Here is a 19235-nt window from a genome sequence, read left to right on the forward strand (position 1 = left end):
TAAAAACAGTTTGTTTAAATTTTTCTTGTCTTGCCTTAAAATATGAAGTTTATTTCATCAAATCCTAGCTCACAGCAGATAGGGAAGACTTACAACTGTCACATGATCTCTAAAAGAAAAGTTAGCGGCAGAACCATTTATAGAAACCAGGTGTTCTGTCTTTTGGCCTCCCCCAGGCATATTAATCTTCACCATCTTGTGTATTGAGCAAAGGCTTCAAAGTTGCGGCACCGGCAGGGCTGGACGCTCAGTAGGATTGGCCTTGCACGATCGTGCGTGGCTCAGCTGGGGTGCAAAACCCAAGAAGGTCCTTTTCCCGCGGGGCCTGGAGGTGTAGCCTCACTTTCCCACGTAGGCACCCTCAGGTCTCCGGCGCCTCACCTGCCGGCTGCTCGGTGACGGAGAGATCCCTCAGCCTCGCCCTCTGGCTCTGACACCCAATGGGCGGCCGCGGGCCTCAGGTGGGCGGGGCACGCCCTGGGAGCCGTTCTGGTTGGCCCGCGGCCCGGCGAAGCGCATGACGTCTCCGTCGCGTCGTGATGGCGTGAAGTGGTAGCGTCCGCTCCGGGAACCTGAAGGAGACTTGGAGGCATCTGGGCCGCGCTGCTTGGGTCGTTGGGAGTCGCCGCTGCCGCCGCTGCCGCCACTGCCCGCACTCCATGAGGAAGATGCTCGCCGCCGTCTCCCGCGTGTTGTCGGGCGTCGCCCAGAAGCCGGTGAGGTGGCGTGAGCGACCCGGGGTGGGGCGCGAGTGGGCCCGAGGCCGGAGGACGCCAGAGGGCAGGACGAGCGGGCTGAGTGGGCCGGGCGGGCCGGGCCTTGTGGAGCCGCGGGCCTTTGTCCTGCCTCCACGTCGTGCGCTCCGCTCCTGGCCGCGAGGGGAGCGGTGGCTTGGCCCTCGGGCGCCGACTGAGGGAGGGGGAGCTTTACAAGGTCCGTGTGGAGGTCAGGCGCGGCTCCCGGTGCCGGCGTGGTCGGTGCGCTCTGGAAGGGCCCGTTCGTTTACCTCCGACAGAGAAGGGGGCTTTGGGATTCCTCGAGTCTCCAGCCGACCGCCTCTTCCCAGCCCACTCATTTTAAATCTTCCTCTTGACCGGGAATCCGGAGACAGAGTGGCTCCATTCACACTTCAGTTTCACCAGTTACTAGCCCTGTGACCTTGAGTAGGAGGTTTTTGTTTTTTCTTCAAGATCCCCGTGCTCAGTTTCCTCATCTCTAACATGGAGGTGAGAGTACTTACCCCGTGGGGTTGTGGTTTTTTTTTTTTTTTTAAATGAGGATGAGAGACGGTGAGGCTTAAACGAGTGACAAATATGTAAACCTTTCCCGGTAGCGCCTGGTACATGGTAGGTGCTACCTGTGTTAAACATTGTTATTATCATTTAGGATCTCTGTTGCCTTATTGATTCTCTGTATGGAAGTTCTGTCCATTGATGTGAGTGGGGTGTTAAAGGCTCCTACCAGTACTGTATTCCGGTCAATTTCTCCCTTTATGTCTGTTAGTATTTGTTTTATGTATTTGGGTGCTCCTATATTAGGTTCATATATGTTGACGGGTGTAAAATCATTATATAGTGTTCTTTATCTTTCTTTATGCTATTTGTTTTAAAGTCTATTTTGTCTGATATGAGTATTGCAACCCCTGCTTTCTTGTCATTTCCGTTTGCATTCCCTCACTTTCAATCTTCGTGTGTCCTTTGCCCTAAAGTGGGTGTCTTGTAAGGCAACATATTTTAGGCTCTTGGTTTTTTTTTAATCCAGTCTGCCACTCTGTGTCTTTTGATTGGGGCATTACTGACATTTAAGGTAATTATTGATACATATGTATTCATTGCCATTTTAAACCTTGTTTTCCAGTTTATTCTATGTTTCCTCTTTGTTCCTTTCTTTTTGTGGTTTGAGGATTTCCTTTTATTTTATGCTTGTGTTTTCTTTCTGGTTTTTGTGAATCTATTGTATGTTTTTGACTTGCGGTTGCCGGGTTTTTCAAGTATGTGAACCCCTTCCTGTATCTGTTTGCTTTAGACTGGTAGTCATATAGGCTCAAATGCATTCTAAAAAAACAAATGTACATTTTGTCACTCTCCTTCCCCACATCTTATGATTTTGATGTCTTTTTTTTTTTTTTTTTTTTTGCGGTACGCAGGCCTCTCACTGTTGTGGCCTCTCCCGTTGCGGAGCACAGGCTCCGGACCCGCAGGCTCAGCGGCCATGGCTCACGGGCCCAGTCGTTCCGCGGCATATGGGATTTTCCCGGACCGGGGCACGAACCCGCGTCCCCTGCATCGGCAGGCGGACTCTCAACCACTGCGCCACCAGGGAAACCCTTGATGTCCTTTTGATTACATCTTCATGTTTATCCTTCTGCTGTTCCTTGTGTTTATCATCACTTTCACAAATAGTTTTTTTTTTGTTTTGATCTGTATAGTGGCTAATTTAAGTGATTTACTTTCCAATTGTGACTTCCTCCTTCCTATATCTTCTTTTCTATATAGAGAAGAACTTGGAGTATTTCTTTTAGGGTAGGTTTAGTATTGCTGAATTCTTTTAGTTTTTGCGTGTCTGAGAAATTCTTTATTTCTTCTCCTATTCTAAATGATCATCTTGCTGGGTAGCGTATTCTAGGTTGCAGATGTTTCCCTTTCAAGGCTTGAATATATTTTGCCACTCCCTTCTGGCCTGCAGCATTTCTGTAGAGAAATCAGCCGATAGCCTTATGGGGATTCCCTTGTAACTAACACTTTGTTTTTCACTTGCTGCCTTTAAAATCCTCTCTTTAACTTTTGCCATTTTATTATAATAAAATGTCTTGGTGTAGGTCTGTTTGGTTCATCTTGTTGGGACCCTCTGTGCTTCCTGTATCTGGATATCTGCTTCCTTCTTTAGGCTTGGGAAGTTTTCAGTCATAATTTCTTCAAGTACATTTTCAGTCCCCTTTTCTCTTTCTTCTCCTTCTGGAATCCCTATTATGCGTAGATTGGCACACTTTATATTATCCCATAGGTCTCTTATATTGCTTTCATTTTTTTTCACTTGCCTTTCTGTCTGCTGTTTTGATTGGGTAATTTCCACTATTCTACTTTCGAGGTCACTTATTCTTTCTTCTGCATTATTCATTCTGCTATTCATTGCCTCTAGCTCAGCTTTCGTCTCAGCAAATGAAGCTTCTAATTTTTCTTGGCTCCTCTTTCTAGTTTATTTTTACAGTACCCTGCATTTCTGTCGATAGCCTTTCTTAAGTCCTTCAGTATTTTCATTATCTCCTTTTTGAACTCGGTATCTACTAGACTGAAACCCTAGTTTCATTGTTTGTTCCTTCAGGGGAATTTTCTTGGTCTTTTAACTGAGAGTAGGTCTTTTAACTGAGAGTAGTTCCTCTGCTTCTTCATTTTGCTTATATTTTTCTTACTCTCTGAATTTAGGAGAAACAATTATCTACTGTAGTCTTGGAGGGCTACTTATATGCAGGTGCCTCCCTGCGTAGTTTGTGTGGGTTGAATATTTTTTTGGCATGAGGGCTGTTTTTGGTTTGGATTCTTGCCGTCTCTTTGCTCTGCGTGTGCTGGTCGTTATCCCCTTGATAGGGGATGTGCAGGTGCGTGGCCCGCGTGTGCTCCCGGGGAGGGTGGGGGCAGTGGTGGGTGCCCAGTCACGGGACCCTTGGCAGCTGCAGTGGTCTGCATCCGCCTCTGGAGTCCGAGATGGCAGTGGCGGCTTGAGTCCGCCCCCCGGAGCTCGTGTAGGTGGTGCCCTGCTGCCTGAGAGTGCACGCACGGAGAAAGAAGCTCCTATGGCGGTCCCACCTCTCTCTTCGTGCACCCCCCCAACAATGGCCCCTTGCCTTTCTGGCGGGCCCAAGCTTCTTCCCGTATTCCCTCAGTTATAGTGCACCGCACTCCAGCCCCCTCAGGCTGTCGTCTCCACGTAGCCAACTCCAGTCCTTTCCCTGGGTCTGACCTCCGAAGCCCAAACCTCAGCACCCAGCCCCTGCCCAGCCCAGTGGAGGAGCTTCTCAAGCTGGGGAGTGCAGGGTCGTGGTACCAACCGTCTGTGTAGGTCTCTCTCCGCTTTGCTTTCCGCAGACCAGTTGCTGCACTCTCCTCCGAGGTTCCGAAGCTCCACCTTTGTCCTGGGTGATATCTCCACCAGTGAGGGGACTTCTCAGGGTGTGGAAACCTTTTCTTTCTCACAGCTCCCTCCCAGGGGCGCAGGTCCCGTCCTGATTGCCTTCTCTCTTTTTTTTCTTTTTTCTTTTTTCTTTTGTCCTACCCAGTTATGTGGAGATTTTCTTGCCCTCTTGGGTGTCTGAGGTCTTCTGGCAGAGCCCAGTAGATGTTCTGTGAGAACCGTTCCACACGTAGATGTATTTTTGGTGTATTGATATTTGTGGGAGAAGGTGAGCTCCACGTCCTACTCCTCCACCATCTTGATCCGAATCTCCCTCACACTTTTTTGTTTTGTTTTATTTTTATTTATTTTATTTGTTTATTACTTTTGGCTGCGTTGGGTCTTCGTTGCTGCACGTGGGCTTTCTCCAGTTGCAGTGAGCGGGGGCTACTCTTCGTTGTGGTGCGCAGGCTTCTCACTTCGGTGGCTTCTCTTGTTGCGGAGCACGGGCTCTAGGCGCACGGGCTTCAGTAGTTGTGGCACACGGGCTCAGTAGTTGTGGCTCGTGGGCTCTAGAGCACAGGCTCAGTAGTTGTGGCGCATGGGCTTAGTTTCTCGTGGCATGTGGGATCTTCCCGGGCCAGGGCTCAAACCCGTGTCCCCTGCACTGGCAGGCAGATTCCTAACCACTGTGCCACCGGGGAAGCCCCGAAGCTCAGGTTCTTGATGTCTCATCGCAGAAAGAATTCAGTGAGAGACAAAGTGATAGGTAAGAAGTGGATTTATTTAGAGAGAAACACACTCCACAGAGTGTGGGGCCATCTCAGAAGGTGAGAAAGCCCCCCCCCCCCCACTTCTGATATGACTTTTAGCTTAACTTTCGCTTAATGTGGCTCCTTTCACCCATTGTATCAGTGAATCTTACTATTTTTGAGATTCATAGTAATGAAATGGGAGAAAGTATCTAAGTAGCTTTCTGACAGTCAAAATCTTTGACCTTATCTTCTTGCTCTTTATTATGTAGAACTGTCATTGTTTCTTGTTGGGAATTTAGGATGGAGAAAGAGAATTTTTCCTTTCCTTGGCTACTGTTGCTTGACTGGTTTGGTCGTTAGTGTTCAGTCTCCAAAATGCAGTTTCTGTAGTTGTATCTGGAGATTTATTTTGCAAGACAAGATATATATATTTCTAGCCCCCCAAAACAATTTAACTGTCAAAAATAACATACCCATTTCATGATTGCCGAACATAACGTTTTGTTTGTCACCTCATACTTCTCAACTTTACTTCTTCCCAAATTTCTCAATTTTCTTCACTTATTCTTAGATGTATGGACTCTCTCAATCTCTAACTTAACTGAAGCATTTGTCTCTAGCAGTTCAACTTTTTTTCTCCAGCAATGTCATGGTTTTTGTTGGCTTTATTGGATAATGGTATATTGATGGGTGAAGAGATCACTAGATAATAGCTTTCTGCCTGTTGGCTTGTACACTTAGCAGATCAACCTTATCCCTTCTCACCAAGATCAAGACCATTGCTACAGGTTGGATGGTAAGGTAACACACTGTATGAACATATCAAAAGTACTTTTTGTGGGGTCTGAAGAATGCTCTTCAAGTCTGCATGAGAAGAAGTCATATTGGTTTACGTATGCGTGACGTGGCAGAATGTAGCTAAAGTAGTACAGTCCTCCTAACTGATTAAATGTTTGTGGTCTAACCTGGACCTTAGCCATCACATAGAGTACTGTTGCTGTGAGCAGAGTGAAAAGGAAACATTTCTGGCAGCTTTTTACTCGCGCCTCTCCCCCCCACCAAACAGTGACAGCCACCTGAACATCAACAAGGGAGCACTGGGGATTTCCATGGCGGTTCAATGGTTAAGACTCTGCGCTTCCAATGCAGGGGGTGCAGGTTTGATCCCTGGTTGGGGAACTAAGATCCCACATGCTGTGCGGCGTGGCCAAAAAAAAAAAAAGAGGGAGCACCAGGATTCTTCGGCGGCCGTGCGGGTTTGAGGAGGCAGCTCGTGGGGGTGAGGTGCTTAAGGTGAGGTGACACAGACCTTGGAGCCAGATTTACTGGGTTTGTACCCCAGCCCCAACAGTTAAGTGCTCTATGGCTTTGGGCAACTCAGGTAGCATGAATCTCATCAGCACCGAGAGAAAAGCTTCACTGAAAACTCATTGCAGGTCCCACCCCCTCAACTCAGACGGCAACAGTGCAGTCAGAGGCCTGCCCCTCTAAGCCTCAGAATAGGAATTCTGTAGCAATAGGAATTGAGGTTAAAACACAGATGCCACCAATCTGCACACCAAATGGCATGAGTCAATGACACCAGCTCCGAGATCTGTTTTGAGCCTAAGCAATGGTCCAAGTTGCACATAGGTCACCTTGCTTGATCTAACAACAGATCAACCTCAGAAAGAGGGATTTTTGTCAGAATTTCACCCACTGAAAAAACAGCTGGCTAATCAGGTTTTTTCCCAGTAATAAATGAGAAGCTTTTATTTTATTTTTTTTAAATTTTGAATTTTATTTATTTTTTTATACAGCAGGTTCTTATTAGTCATCAGTTTTATACACATCAGTGTATACCTGTGAATCCCAATCGCCCAATTCATCACACCACCATCCCCACCCCACCGCGGCTTTCCCCCGTTGGTGTCCATACGTTTGTTCTCTACATCTGTGTCTCAACTTCTGCCCTGCAAACCGGTTCATCTGTACCATTTTTCTAGGTTCCACATACATGCGTTAATATACGATACTTGTTTTTCTCTTTCTGACTTACTTCACTCTGTATGACAGTCTCTAGATCCATCCACGTCTCAACAAATGACCCAATTTCATTCCTTTTTATGGCTGAGTAATATTCCGTTGTATATATGTATCACAACCTCTTTATCCATTCGTCTGTTGATGGGCATTTAGGTTGCTTCCACGACCTGGCTATTGTAGATAGTGCTGCAATGAACATTGGGGTGCATGTGTGTTTTAGAATTATGGTTTCCTCTGGGTATACGCCCAGTAGTGGGATTGCTGGATCATATGGTAATTCTATGTTTAGTTTTTTTTTTTTTGCGTCGCGCGGGCCTCTCACTGTTGTGGCCTCTCCCGTCGCGGAGCACAGGCTCCAGACGCGCAGGCTCAGCGGCCATGGCTCACGGGACCAGCCGCTCCGCGGCATGTGGGATCTTCCCGGACCGGGGCACGAACCTGCGTCCCCTGCATCGGCAGGCGGACTCTCAACCACTGCACCACCAGGGAAGCCCTATTTTTAGTTTTTGAAGGATCCTCCATACTGTTCTCCATAGTGGCTGTATCAATTTACATTCCCACCAACAGTGCAAGAGGGTTCCCTTTTCTCCACACCCTCTCCAGCATTTGTTGTTTGTAGATTTTCTGATGATGCCCATTCTAACTGGTGTGAGGTGATACCTCATTGTAGTTCTGATTTGCCTTTTTCTAATAATTAGTGAGGTTGAGCAGCTTTTCATGTGCTTCCTGGCCATGTGTATGTCTTCTTTGGAGAAATGTCTATTTAGGTCTTCTGTCCATTTTTGGATTGGGTTGTTTGTTTCTTTAATATTGAGCTGCATGAGCTTTTTATATATTTTGGAGATGAATCCTTTGTCTGTTGATTCATTTGCAAATATTTTCTCCCATTCTGAGGGTTGTCTTTTCATCTTGTTTGTGGTTTCCTTTGCTGTGCAAAAGCTTTGAAGTTTCATTAGGTCCCATTTGTTTATTTTTGTTTTTATTTCCATTACTCTAGGAGGTGGATCAGAAACGATCTTGCTGTGATTTATGTCAGAGAGTGTTCTTCCTATGTTTTCCTCTAAGAGTTTTATAGTGTCCGGTCTTACATTTAGGTCTCTAATCCATTTTGAGTTTATTTTTGTGTATGGTGTTAGGGAGTGTTCTGATTTCATTCTTTTACATGTAGCAGTCCAGTTTTCCCAGCACCACTTATTGAAGAGACTGTCTTTTCTCCATTGTATATCCTTGCCTCCTTTGTCGTAGATTAGTTGACCATAGGTGTGTGGGTTTATCTCTGGGCTTTCTATCTTGTTCCATTGATCTCTGTTTCTGTTTTTGTGCCAGTACCATATTGTCTTGATTACTGTAGCTTTGTAGTAAAAAATGCTAGCTCTGTAAAAAATGCCATTGGTAACTTGATAGGGATTGCATTGAATCTGTAGATTGCTTTGGGTAGTATAGTCATTTTCACAATATTGATTCTTCCAATCCAAGAACATGGTATATCTCTCCATCTGTTGGTGTCATTTTTAATTTCTTTCATCAGTGTCTTATAATTTTCTGCATACAGGTCTTTTGTCTCGCTAGGTAGGTTTATTCTTAGGTATTTTCGTCCTTTTGTTGCAATGGTAAATGGGAGTGTTTCCTTAATTTCTCTTTCATATTTTTCATCATTAGTGTATAGGAATGCAAGAGATTGCTGTGCATTAATTTTGTATCCTCCTACTTTACCAAATTCATTGATTAGCTCTAGTAGTTTTCTGGTAGCATCTTTAGGATTCTCTATGTATAGTATCATGTCATCTGCAGACAGTGACAGTTTTACTTCTTCTTTTCCAATTTGTATTCGTTTTCTTTCTTTTTCTTCTCTGATTGCCGTGGCTAGGACTTCCAAAACTATGTTGAATAATGGTGGTGAGAGTGGACATCCTTGTCTTGTTCCTGATCTTAGAGGAAATGCTTTCAGTTTTTCACCATTGAGAATGATGTTTGCTGTGGGTTTGTTGTATATGGCCTTTATTATGTTGAGGTAGGTTCCCTCTATGCCCACTTTCTGGAGAGTTTTGTTTGTTTCTGTTTGTTTTTTTGCTGTGTATGATCCTTTTAATGTGTTGTTGGATTCTGTTTGCTAGTATTTTGTTGAGGATCTTTGCATCTATATTCATCAGTGATATTTGTCAGTAATTTTCTTTTTTTGTAGTATCTTTGTCTGGTTTTGGTATCAGGGTGATGGTGGCCTCATAGAATGAGTTTTGGGAGTGTTCCTTCCTCGGCAATGTTTTCGAAGAGTTTGAGAAGGATGGGTGTTAGCCCTTCTCTGAATGTTTGATAGAATTCACCTGTAAAGCCATCTGGTCCTGGACTTTTGTTTGTTGGAAGATTTTTAATCACAGTTTCAATTTCATTACTTGTGATTGGTCTGTTCATATTTTCTATTCCTTCCTGGTTCAGTCTTGGAAGGTTATACCTTTCTAAGAATTTGTCCATTTCTTCCAGGTTGTCCATTTTATTGGCATAGAGTTGCTTGTAGTAGTCTCTTAGGATGCTTTGTATTTCTGCAGTGTCTGTTGTAACTTCTCGTTTTTCATTTCTAATTTTGTTGATTTGAGTTCTCTCCCTCTTTTTCTTGATGAGTCTGGCTAATGGTTTATCAGTGTTGTTTATCTTCTCAAAGAACCAGCTTTTAGTTTTATTGATCTTTGCAGTTGTTTTCTTTGTTTCTGTTTTATTTATTTCTGCTCTGATCTTTATGATTTCTTTCCTTCTGCTAACTTTGGGTTTTGTTTGTTCCTCTTTCTCTAGTTCCTGTAGGTGTAAGGTTAGATTGTTTGAGATTTTTTCTTGTTTCTTGAGGTAGGCTTGTATAGCTATAAACTTCCCTTTTAGAACTGCTTTTGCTGCATCCCATAGGTTTTGGATCACCGTGTTTTTCATTGTCATTTGTCTCTAGGTATTTTTTGACTTCCTGTTTGATTTCTTCAGTGATCTCTTGGTTTTTGTAACGTCTTGTTTAGCCTCCACGTGTTTGTGATTTTTACGTTTTTTTCCCTGGAATTCATTTCTAGTCTCATAGTGTTGTGGTCAGAAAAGATGCTTGATATGATTTCAGTTTTCTTAAATCTACTGAGGCTGGATTTGTGACCCAAGATGTGATCTATCCTGGAGAATGTTCCATGCGCACTTGAGAAGAAAGTGTAATCTGCTATTTTTGGATGGAATGTCCTATAAATATCAATTAAATCTATCTGGTCTATTGTGTCATTTAAAGCTTCTGTTTCCTTATTTATTTTCATTTTGGATGATCTGTCCATTGGTGTGAGGTGTTAAAGTCCCCCACTGTTGTGTTCCTGTCGATTTCCTCTTTTATAGCTGTTGCAGTTGTTAGCAGTTGCCTTATTTATTGAGGTGCTCCTATGTTGGGTGTATGTATATTTATAATTGTTATATCTTTTTCTTGGATTGATCCCTTGATCATTATGTAGTGTCCTTCCTTGTCTCTTGTAATATTATTTTAAAGTCTATTTTATCTGATATGAGTATTGCTACTCCAGCTTTCTTTTGATTTCCATTTGCATGGAATATCTTTTTCCATCCTGTCACTTTCAGTCTGTATGTGTCCCTAGGTGTGAAGTGAGTCTCTTGTAGCCAGCATATATATGGGTCTTGTTTTTGTATCCATTCAGCAAGCCTGTGTCTCTTGGTGGGAGCATTTAATCCATTCACGTTTAAGGTAATTATCGATATGTATGTTCCTATTACCATTTTCTTAATTGTTATGGGTTTGTTTTTGTACGTCCTTTTATTCTCTGGTATTTCCCACTTAGAGAAATTCCTTTAGCATTTGTCGTAGAGCTGGTTTGGTGGTGCTGAATTCTCTTAGCTTTTGCTTGTCTGTAAAGCTTTTGATTTCTCCACTGAATCTGAATGAGATCCTTGCTGGGTAGAGTAATCTTGGTTGTAGGTTCTTCCCTTTCATCACTTTAAATATGTCATGCCACTCCCTTCTGGCTTGTAGAGCTTCTGCTGAGAAATCAGCTGTTAACCTTATGGGAGTTCCCTTGTATGTTATTTGTTGTTTTTCCCTTGCTGCTTTCAGTAATTTTTCTTTGTCTTTAATTTTTGCCAATTTGATTACTATGTGTCTCGGCGTGTTTCTCCTTGGGTTTATCCTGTATGGGACTCTCTGCGCTTCCTGGACTTGGGTGGCTATTTCCTTTCCCATGTTAGGGAAGTTTTCAACTGTAATCTCTTCAAATATTTTCTCTGGTTCTTTCTCTCTCTTCTTCTGGGACCCTTATAATGTGAATGTTGTCGTGTTTCATGTTGTCCCAGAGGTCTCTTAGGCTGTCTTCATTTCTTTTCGTTCTTTTTTCTTTAGTCTGTTCCGCAGCCGTGAATTCCACCATTCTGTCTTCCAAGTCACTTATCCGTTCTTCTGCCTCAGTTATTCTGCTATTGATTCTTTCTAGTGTTGTCTTCATTTCAGTTATTGTATTGTTCATCTCTGTTTGTTTGTTCTGTAATTTTTCTAGGTCTTTGTTAAACACTTCTTGCATCTTCTCTATGTTCGCCTGCATTCTTTTCCCAAGGTCCTGGATCATCTTCACTATCATTATTCTGAATTCTTTTTCTGGAAGGTTGCCTATCTCCACTTCATTTAGTTGTTTTTCTGGGGTTTTATGTTGTTCCTTCATCTGGTATATAGCCCTCTGCCTTTTCATCTTGTCTATGTGGATATGGTTTTTGTTCCACAGGCTGCAGGATTGTAGTTGTTCTTGCTTCTGCTGTCTGCCCTCTCGAGAAGCATTTATTATTTCAAAAAAAAAAAAAAAGGAAGGGAGTTGTAGAGAACATGTTCCTTCTGGTGCTCTTCGAATCATAAAACATCCCTCAAATCTTTTGTTTTTTTTTTAAGTCAGGGAATGCTAAGTATCTTTTCTTTTGTCTTGTACACTTCTCACTAAGGTGTCTATCTCATGCTTTGTGTAGTTTAAAATATTTTTCTTATAGTACCGTTTCATAGAGAAGTGATTTGCCTGAAATAGGAGTTGAATCATAGTTTTATTTGAAGAACTATTCTGAAAGTAAAGCATTAGCTTGCTCAACGTATGTGGTTATGACTAAGAATAGCATAAACATACCCCACAGATTATCTGGTCTCTTCAGTTTGGCCATTAACTTCATTATATTGTCACTGTAATTTCTTTGAAAACAAAGTGACTATATAGACGGGTTTCTGCAGTTTGCCTTTAGATGGGGGTACCATCATGTTTCTTTGGCCAAAGCATGGATTCCTTTTGGAGGACAAGATCCCAACACAGTGAACAGAATGGAAGATAAGCCCATGAATGTGTTAGGGCTCTTAGAGTTCTAGGACTGCATCCTGATAACTGATTAATAAGAATAATAACTCAAAAATAACCGACAATAAAAAGCACTGATATACTTGTATATTTTGATCTTTCAAGGCAAGCAGAGTGCTGGTGGCATCCCGTAATTTTGCAAATGATGCTACATTTGAAATTAAGGTAAGAGGTGTTTTGCTTCGTGTTAAATTTTTTTCCACAGGTACACTTTGATATATAGTTTTACCTCTGCAGTAGAGCATTTTGATATTCATGCTTTTCACCATTTTATTCCAAATGTTCTAGAATCGAAGATTCAGAGAAGTTAGCAAAAATTAGAATTTACTCCTTTTATGTAGCAGGTTTTTGGTAGTTTGGAGCAGGAGAGCAAGCTAAAAAGATTGAAGACCTACTCTAAGACTTGAAATGTGGTTTGGTAACATGTTTGAATAAGAAGATTCTTAGAATGCTTCTTTGAAAGTTTGTCTTTGAACCTGTAACTCAGTTGACTTCTGTGGGTTTTCAGTGAAAGTCATCTTAGAAAGACTTCCTTTCTCCAAAACCCCATCTCATTGCACAGTCAGTTTTATGAAGGAATCAGAAGCAATATGCAGCATTTCTGATGTGCTCGCCTGCTGGTTTTCAAGTTCAGTATTTGCTGGTTTTCGATTTAAATATTTCGAGTTAGATCTTAGAGTGGGTTGGCAGTGTTTACGTCGTAGTGACTGAGAGATAACTGTCTGATTCCATTTCAGAAATGTGATCTTCACCGGCTGGAAGAGGGCCCTCCTGTCACTACGGTGCTCACCAGGGAGGATGGGCTCAAATACTACAGGATGATGCAGACTGTTCGTCGAATGGAGTTAAAAGCAGATCAGCTATATAAACAGAAAATTATCCGTGGTTTCTGTCACTTGTGTGACGGTCAGGTGGGTGGTAGTTTTGTAATAAAACTGTGTTACTTAGGAATTGAAGTATGGTGTGTGTTTATTGGCTTTTACCCTGCTTTATCTGTCTGAAGGATTTGAGGCTGGTATTTTAGAATAAACATGAGAATGCTGAGACCTGCTAGGAAGCTTATGCTAAAGAATTGACTCATGTATCATATTGCTGACTTCCTGTGCCTTTATAGCATTATGATCACCTGTACTGAGTATACTTTTGGGGGAAGGGTTTTTGTTTTGTTTTTTGTTTTGTAGGTTTAGGCCAAGGTTTATGAAATCAAATGCCTACCAGGGACCAGTTAGGTAGAATACATGAGTGAAGGCTGCCAGCTGTATGAAGTATCAAGAAAGGTGACAGGGACTAGTGGTGAAGTGGAACAGACGGGGCCCACCCGCAGGGGTAGTCATAACTGGCTGGTAGTCCAGCCAGTTGGTGCCATGTGGAAATATGGGGCTAACGCTTCCTGTTGCTGATGTCTTCGAGAGAAGACAGACGTCTCTATTTTCATATGAAATTCCCCAATATTTTAATGTTCACATTTGATTCAGGATTTTTTCAAATCACCATACAGGCTTAAAAGAAACGTATCTGTGCATTGCCAGTTTATGGCTCTGGCTTGGGCCTTACCCTCTACTCTCTTTCTGGTGAAAAGTAGAGGTACTTGCTGTTATTAATGAAGAGTTCTACTGGGCCAAATGTTTCATAATAGTCTAGGAAACCTTTTAACTAGAAATGGTGTACTGTACTGACTCATTGCCGCTTCTTCCTTGAATGCAGGAAGCTTGTTGTGTGGGCCTGGAGGCCGGCATAAACCCCACAGACCATCTGATCACAGCATATCGGGCTCACGGCTTTACGTTTACTCGTGGGCTTTCTGTCCGAGCAATTCTCGCAGAGCTTACAGGTTTGCTATTAATTTACAAAAAGGGGAAATTAAGTTTTCAGATCTTCTATTAAGATGCTAACCATTCATAAGTTAACATTGAAACCTTTTTGAGGGTTAAAAAAAAAAAAGCTGAAACCAAAAAAACCTCTCCCTTTTGGTGCTCTGGTACCTCTATTGTGCTTTTGAGTAAACTGACCATTTTTTGACGTTGTCTGGCCTCTCAGGTAAAAGGTCAGCTCTATAAAATCAGAATAGTGTTTATCACTCAAGCATGCCAATAGAAATCTAGCAAAGAAAGTAAATTGAGTATAAGTATTTCATTGGGTAGAAATTCATTGGGTAGAATCTTCTCAACAGTCCCTTTGTCCCCCTTGACTCTTATGCGAGTATAGGAGAAATCAGATGTTTGTAACTGGCCAAAAAAAAAAAAAAAAAGTCTAGGGTACCACACTAACATCTGAAGAAAACTCAGTGATTAGAGAGCTGAAAAAGTTGGAAAGGTCAAGGACATGGGACTGGTCTGACCTTCATTATAAAAGGGCCAGGAGACAAGGAGGACTTGTCTAGGTATTTGCATAGAGGGACAGGTGCTCACGTAGTTGAATTGGTTTCTGAGTTCTAATGGTTGAGCCTCTACGTAAATACTCAGGGTGTGTTTTTGTTTGTTTTATACATTTGGTTTTTGATGTGTCATGTTTGTGTGGTGCCACTTCTAGGACGAAGAGGAGGTTGTGCTAAAGGAAAAGGAGGATCGATGCATATGTACGCCAAGAACTTCTACGGGGGCAATGGCATCGTGGGAGCTCAGGTAGTTGAGGACTAGGATTGTATGATTTTCTGGATTTGGCCCTGGCCCACATCTGTGCAATATTCTGTACCCCAGACAACTTCCCTCTGAAGTACTTGGGGGGCACGGTGTGCTTTAAATGACCTCTTGCTTCATACCCTATCATTTAATAAATAGATCTGTACAGTGATTTAAAATGTTTCCTTTTAGGTACTTGTTATGTTTTATAAGTAAGCAAGAGCCTCTAGCAGTAGAACTATACCTTTGCCGTTTAATTGATATTTAATTGCTTTGTCACATCCTCTTGGCCACACCTCTCTCCCTGCTGTAGACGGTGCTGGCACTGGTACCAGACCAGGAGAAGCAGGTGGTCAGGATCTTAAGGGCCTAGTTTGAATCTAAAGTCAGCTTCTGTGGTTATGCCGTCCTCCTTGTTCTCATCAGTTAGTAAATAATGGACAAGGAACAGAAGATCGTATCTAGATTGTTCGGTTTACTTTCTAATATATTAAGGTTCTAGCATCTGGGTTTTTTGGTTTGTTTTTGGTATTTTTTTTAATCCTTGGTTTCTTTTTCTTTTTTTGGCTTTTTAGCATTAGCAGTTGAATCTCTGAATGCATAAATGTTATTGCTAAATGGTTGACATAGAATACCATAGTAGTTATTTGTGTTACTTTGCCAGTTTGTTTATAATATTGGGGGTAGGGTAAGCAGAGACAGGGTTGGGGTAGGGACAGTGTCATTTCTCTCTCACATTCTGGTCAGGAGTTAACATTCAGAGCATTAACTTCTTCCCTCACGGATTTCTGTGGTTCCTTTCTTGGTTGTCCTTAATATTAGGTGCCCCTGGGAGCTGGGATTGCTCTGGCCTGTAAGTATAACGGAAAAGATGAAATCTGTTTGACTTTGTATGGTGATGGCGCTGCTAATCAGGTGAGTATGTGTCTCTTAACTTTGCAATAATGATTACAGTGTTGTCCAAAGTGTTGAATATTCATAGTTCAGTTTGTGGTGAAGTAGTATATTGCTTACTAGTTGAAATGGCCATTTATCTGGCAAGCTAAAATTTGGTTTTGTGGCCACATTAGAGATTTACATCCTGGCATTGTTTCACAAGCGCTTTATATAGGTGTACTCCTAAGAGTACGCTCACCTTTGCTCTACCTCAGTGCTCCACAGACTCTGTGGGGAAGGACTGATTTACATTTTAATCCTTGGCAAACCAGTTCTTAAACCAGTACCGTAATGTACAGACTCATTCCCCTGAATGCCAAGGCACTGTCAGACTCCTCTCCTAGTTCCTGAGCCCTGACTCTTGCTCTTCTGTCGTGGTCTGAGTAATCACCGGTCCGTGGCTGACACCCTGCCAGGCCCTGCTCTGGATGCTGATTCTCAGACACCGGTTCAGTCTGGTCATCCAGAGGGTCTCATAGAATTTATAATGAAGCACGCAACTAGGCAGCCGTAGTACATTCTTACACGTCCATCTTTTCCCGTTGTATTCTCCGCTGCTGCCTTGGCCCTACAGAAGCAAGTAGTAGTACTTGGTTTGTCACTGCCTTAGCGGCAAAAGAGGTGATGGGTTTGCTGTGCCGTGCCCTGCTCCCCCCCCCAAGCGCACATACTCCTTTGCTTCAGAAGCTTAGTTGTGGGCGAGGCGTTTCATCCTATGGAAGCTTTCTCTGCTGGGTAGAGCAGCAGCTGTTGTGGATGATGAAGTCTAGAGAAAAACAGCAAAATGAAACCACTTGAACTTTTATACATACTTCCAGGGTCAGATATTCGAAGCTTACAATATGGCGGCTTTGTGGAAATTGCCTTGTATTTTCATCTGTGAGAATAACCGCTATGGGATGGGAACATCTGTGGAGAGAGCAGCAGCCAGCACTGATTACTACAAGAGAGGCGACTTCATTCCTGGGCTGAGGGTAAGGACACCTGTTGTAGAGCTGGAGCTACACCCTCAGGGCCTGCAGGGCCCGGGCACTCTGTCAAGTGCCCTTGAAAATCTCAGAGAGATTAAAGAGTTCTGTTTTCTTAGTGGATGAACAGGTCATGTAAGATGAAAATGGTTTTAGGCAGTTGGATTTATGCTCTGCCCCTTTACTTTTTATTTTTAAAATTTTATTGAAGTATAGTTGATTTACAATGTTGTGTTTATTTAATCTTTCCCATTTATTAATAGGTAGATGGAATGGATATCCTGTGTGTCCGGGAGGCCACAAGGTTTGCAGCTGCCTATTGTAGATCTGGAAAGGTAAGATTTTTCTTGTAGGCCTCTAGGCTAGAGATGTCTAATGACATTTATCTGTCTTAAAGTTAAAAGAATGCCCCCTGTGTCTATTGTAGCAATGTAGGAGTAGCTGCTAATTGAGGTGTAAAAGATAGAAGCTGGGTCCAGTTAAGCGAATCGGGTCCCTTCATAAATAACATGGTCTTGATAGCTCACGTCTTGGGAAACATTCCATGTTTGCCCCATTTGGGGTAAATCTTTCCTTCCAGTGCTCCCTCAGCATTCTGCCTCTGTCTTCATTGTGACAATCTGTTTTGCCTTTTGGTTTGCTTAATTATGTGCTTCTAACTCTTCCCCCCCCTGCCCCGCCATCAATCGTAAGCCCCTTAAGTGAACAGACTGGGGACTCCTGCAGTGCCCTGCACAGAACTTTGCTTATGTAAAATAGGCATCCAGTATAAGTTTGTCTTTTGTAAATCAAATAATACGTTTAAATTATGTAGTCTTAGTCTTGCTGTTTCAGTCCTAAGAATCTTGACCCTTCCAGTATAGCAGTGGAGGGAGAAGGGAACAGTGAGATTGGCCTAAAAAGAGGCTTACATGCCATCTGAGCTGGTGGAAAGATGTTCTTCTCCCTAAATCAGTGTTTCACAGCCCAGAAAGGCCCCTGAGGTTTACCCTTCAGTGACTGCCCTTACGTACGTGTTTGGGCAGTAGTGCAAATAAGATTGGGCTGGCAGTGATGAAAATGGAAGAGAGGGTGAAGAGGCGAGGGAGCTGTAGAACGGTTGAACAAGAAAAGAATGAGATGACTGAGATGGCAGGTTGGTGGCAGTGGGCTCACTGGTCTAATATCAAGACTCTTGAGACTAGGGGTCCACGCCCTGGGTGGTGGGTATCATCATCCCCCTCTCTCCCAGTTCCTAAAAGAATATGTGGCGTCCAACAGTATGTGGAAACAGGATAAGTAGTTTGTAGTGTCTTGACTTTCTCAGCCGGACCAAAGGCTGATCTTGGAATTAGGGGAGGGTCTGGAAAAACCCCTTTATCACCATCCCCTTAGCCTAACCAGCCATGCTTCCAAATGGCTACGGGATGATCAACAATCAATAGGTGACAGTTATTGAGAGATGATAGGTCAGGTAATGTGCTAAGCACTTAGGTATTACCTTTTTTAATCGGCGCACCTCTGAGCTGGGTTAATTAATGTTTTGTAGATGAAGAAACTGAGGTATGTAGCTACTATACAGTACAGCCAGAACTGGAACCCAAGCACTTGGATTCCATCCCCCGCCCTCTTTTAACTACTACACCAAACTGTCCAAGGATCCTAGATCCACCCCATCCCCTCTGTTCAAAGTTGTTTTCTGAAAGGGGGCTGGTGTAGCATGAGCAAGCTACCTCGTGGTAGCCGGGCTCTCCCAGTCGCAGGATCAGCACCTGCCAACTTTCTTGTTAGTTACACAGTAGCTAGATCTCTGTGAAGCAGGATTGGTTGCTGTCCCCTACGAAACACTGCATGAAGTGGGTGTGACGTAGAAAGTCACCTATCCAGCCTCTCTTCATGTGTGCTGGGAAGTGGAGAAGGACTAGAGGTTTGCTTTTCATCTTACGTTGTTAAGGTTTATGTTAGTGTTTTTCTCTAGCCTTGATCAGAATGCTTATAGATGATTTCCCCTGTGACTGGGGGGGAGGAGGGGCTGGGCAGAAAGACTAGCATATTGACCGTGAAGATAAATGCCATCCCCGCTTCCTGATAGGCTTTTCTTCATTAAATCTATGCTGTGCTTAAAGAATTATATATCAAATGCAATTCTGGTGAAATAGAACCCACTGACATTACATAAAGAATTGTCTGCCTTTTTGATTCAAAATATGCTGCGGGGGGGGGGGGTGGCTTTTATTAATAAGTTCCTGTTAAAAAATAAGGAGGATGGGGCTTCCCTGGTGGCACAGTGGTTGAGAGTCCGCCTGCCGGTGCAGGGGACACAGGTTTGTGCCCCGGTCCGGGAGGATCCCACAGGTTCGTGCCCCGGTCCGGGAGGATCCCACATGCCGCGGAGCGGCTGGGCCTGCGCGCCATGGCCGCTGAGCCTGCGCGTCCGGAGCCTGTGTTCTGCAACGGGAGAGGCCCGCGTACCGCAAAAAAAAAAAAAAAAAAAAAAAAAAA

General features: G+C 43.2%; 1 protein-coding gene across 2 annotated transcripts in view; it reads left to right on the forward strand.

Moving 5' to 3' along the window:
* Window positions 1-549: 549 nt before the first annotated feature.
* The window catches only part of PDHA1 (pyruvate dehydrogenase E1 alpha 1 subunit), a 24165-nt gene continuing 5479 nt past the window's right edge, over window positions 550-19235 (forward strand). For both annotated transcript variants that reach the window (XM_029240499.1, XM_029240498.1), the window contains exons 1-8: window positions 550-716; window positions 12338-12397; window positions 12970-13143; window positions 13937-14063; window positions 14762-14853; window positions 15673-15765; window positions 16605-16760; window positions 17018-17089. In XM_029240499.1, the coding sequence (XP_029096332.1) occupies window positions 660-716; window positions 12338-12397; window positions 12970-13143; window positions 13937-14063; window positions 14762-14853; window positions 15673-15765; window positions 16605-16760; window positions 17018-17089 (831 nt within the window). In that variant the 5' untranslated portion in view covers window positions 550-659. The remainder of the gene's footprint in view (window positions 717-12337; window positions 12398-12969; window positions 13144-13936; window positions 14064-14761; window positions 14854-15672; window positions 15766-16604; window positions 16761-17017; window positions 17090-19235) is intronic.

The sequence above is a fragment of the Monodon monoceros genome, unplaced genomic scaffold (assembly GCF_005190385.1).
Source record: "Monodon monoceros isolate NGI ecotype Baffin Bay Population unplaced genomic scaffold, NGI_Narwhal_1 Super_Scaffold_22, whole genome shotgun sequence".
NCBI lineage: Eukaryota > Metazoa > Chordata > Mammalia > Artiodactyla > Monodontidae > Monodon > Monodon monoceros.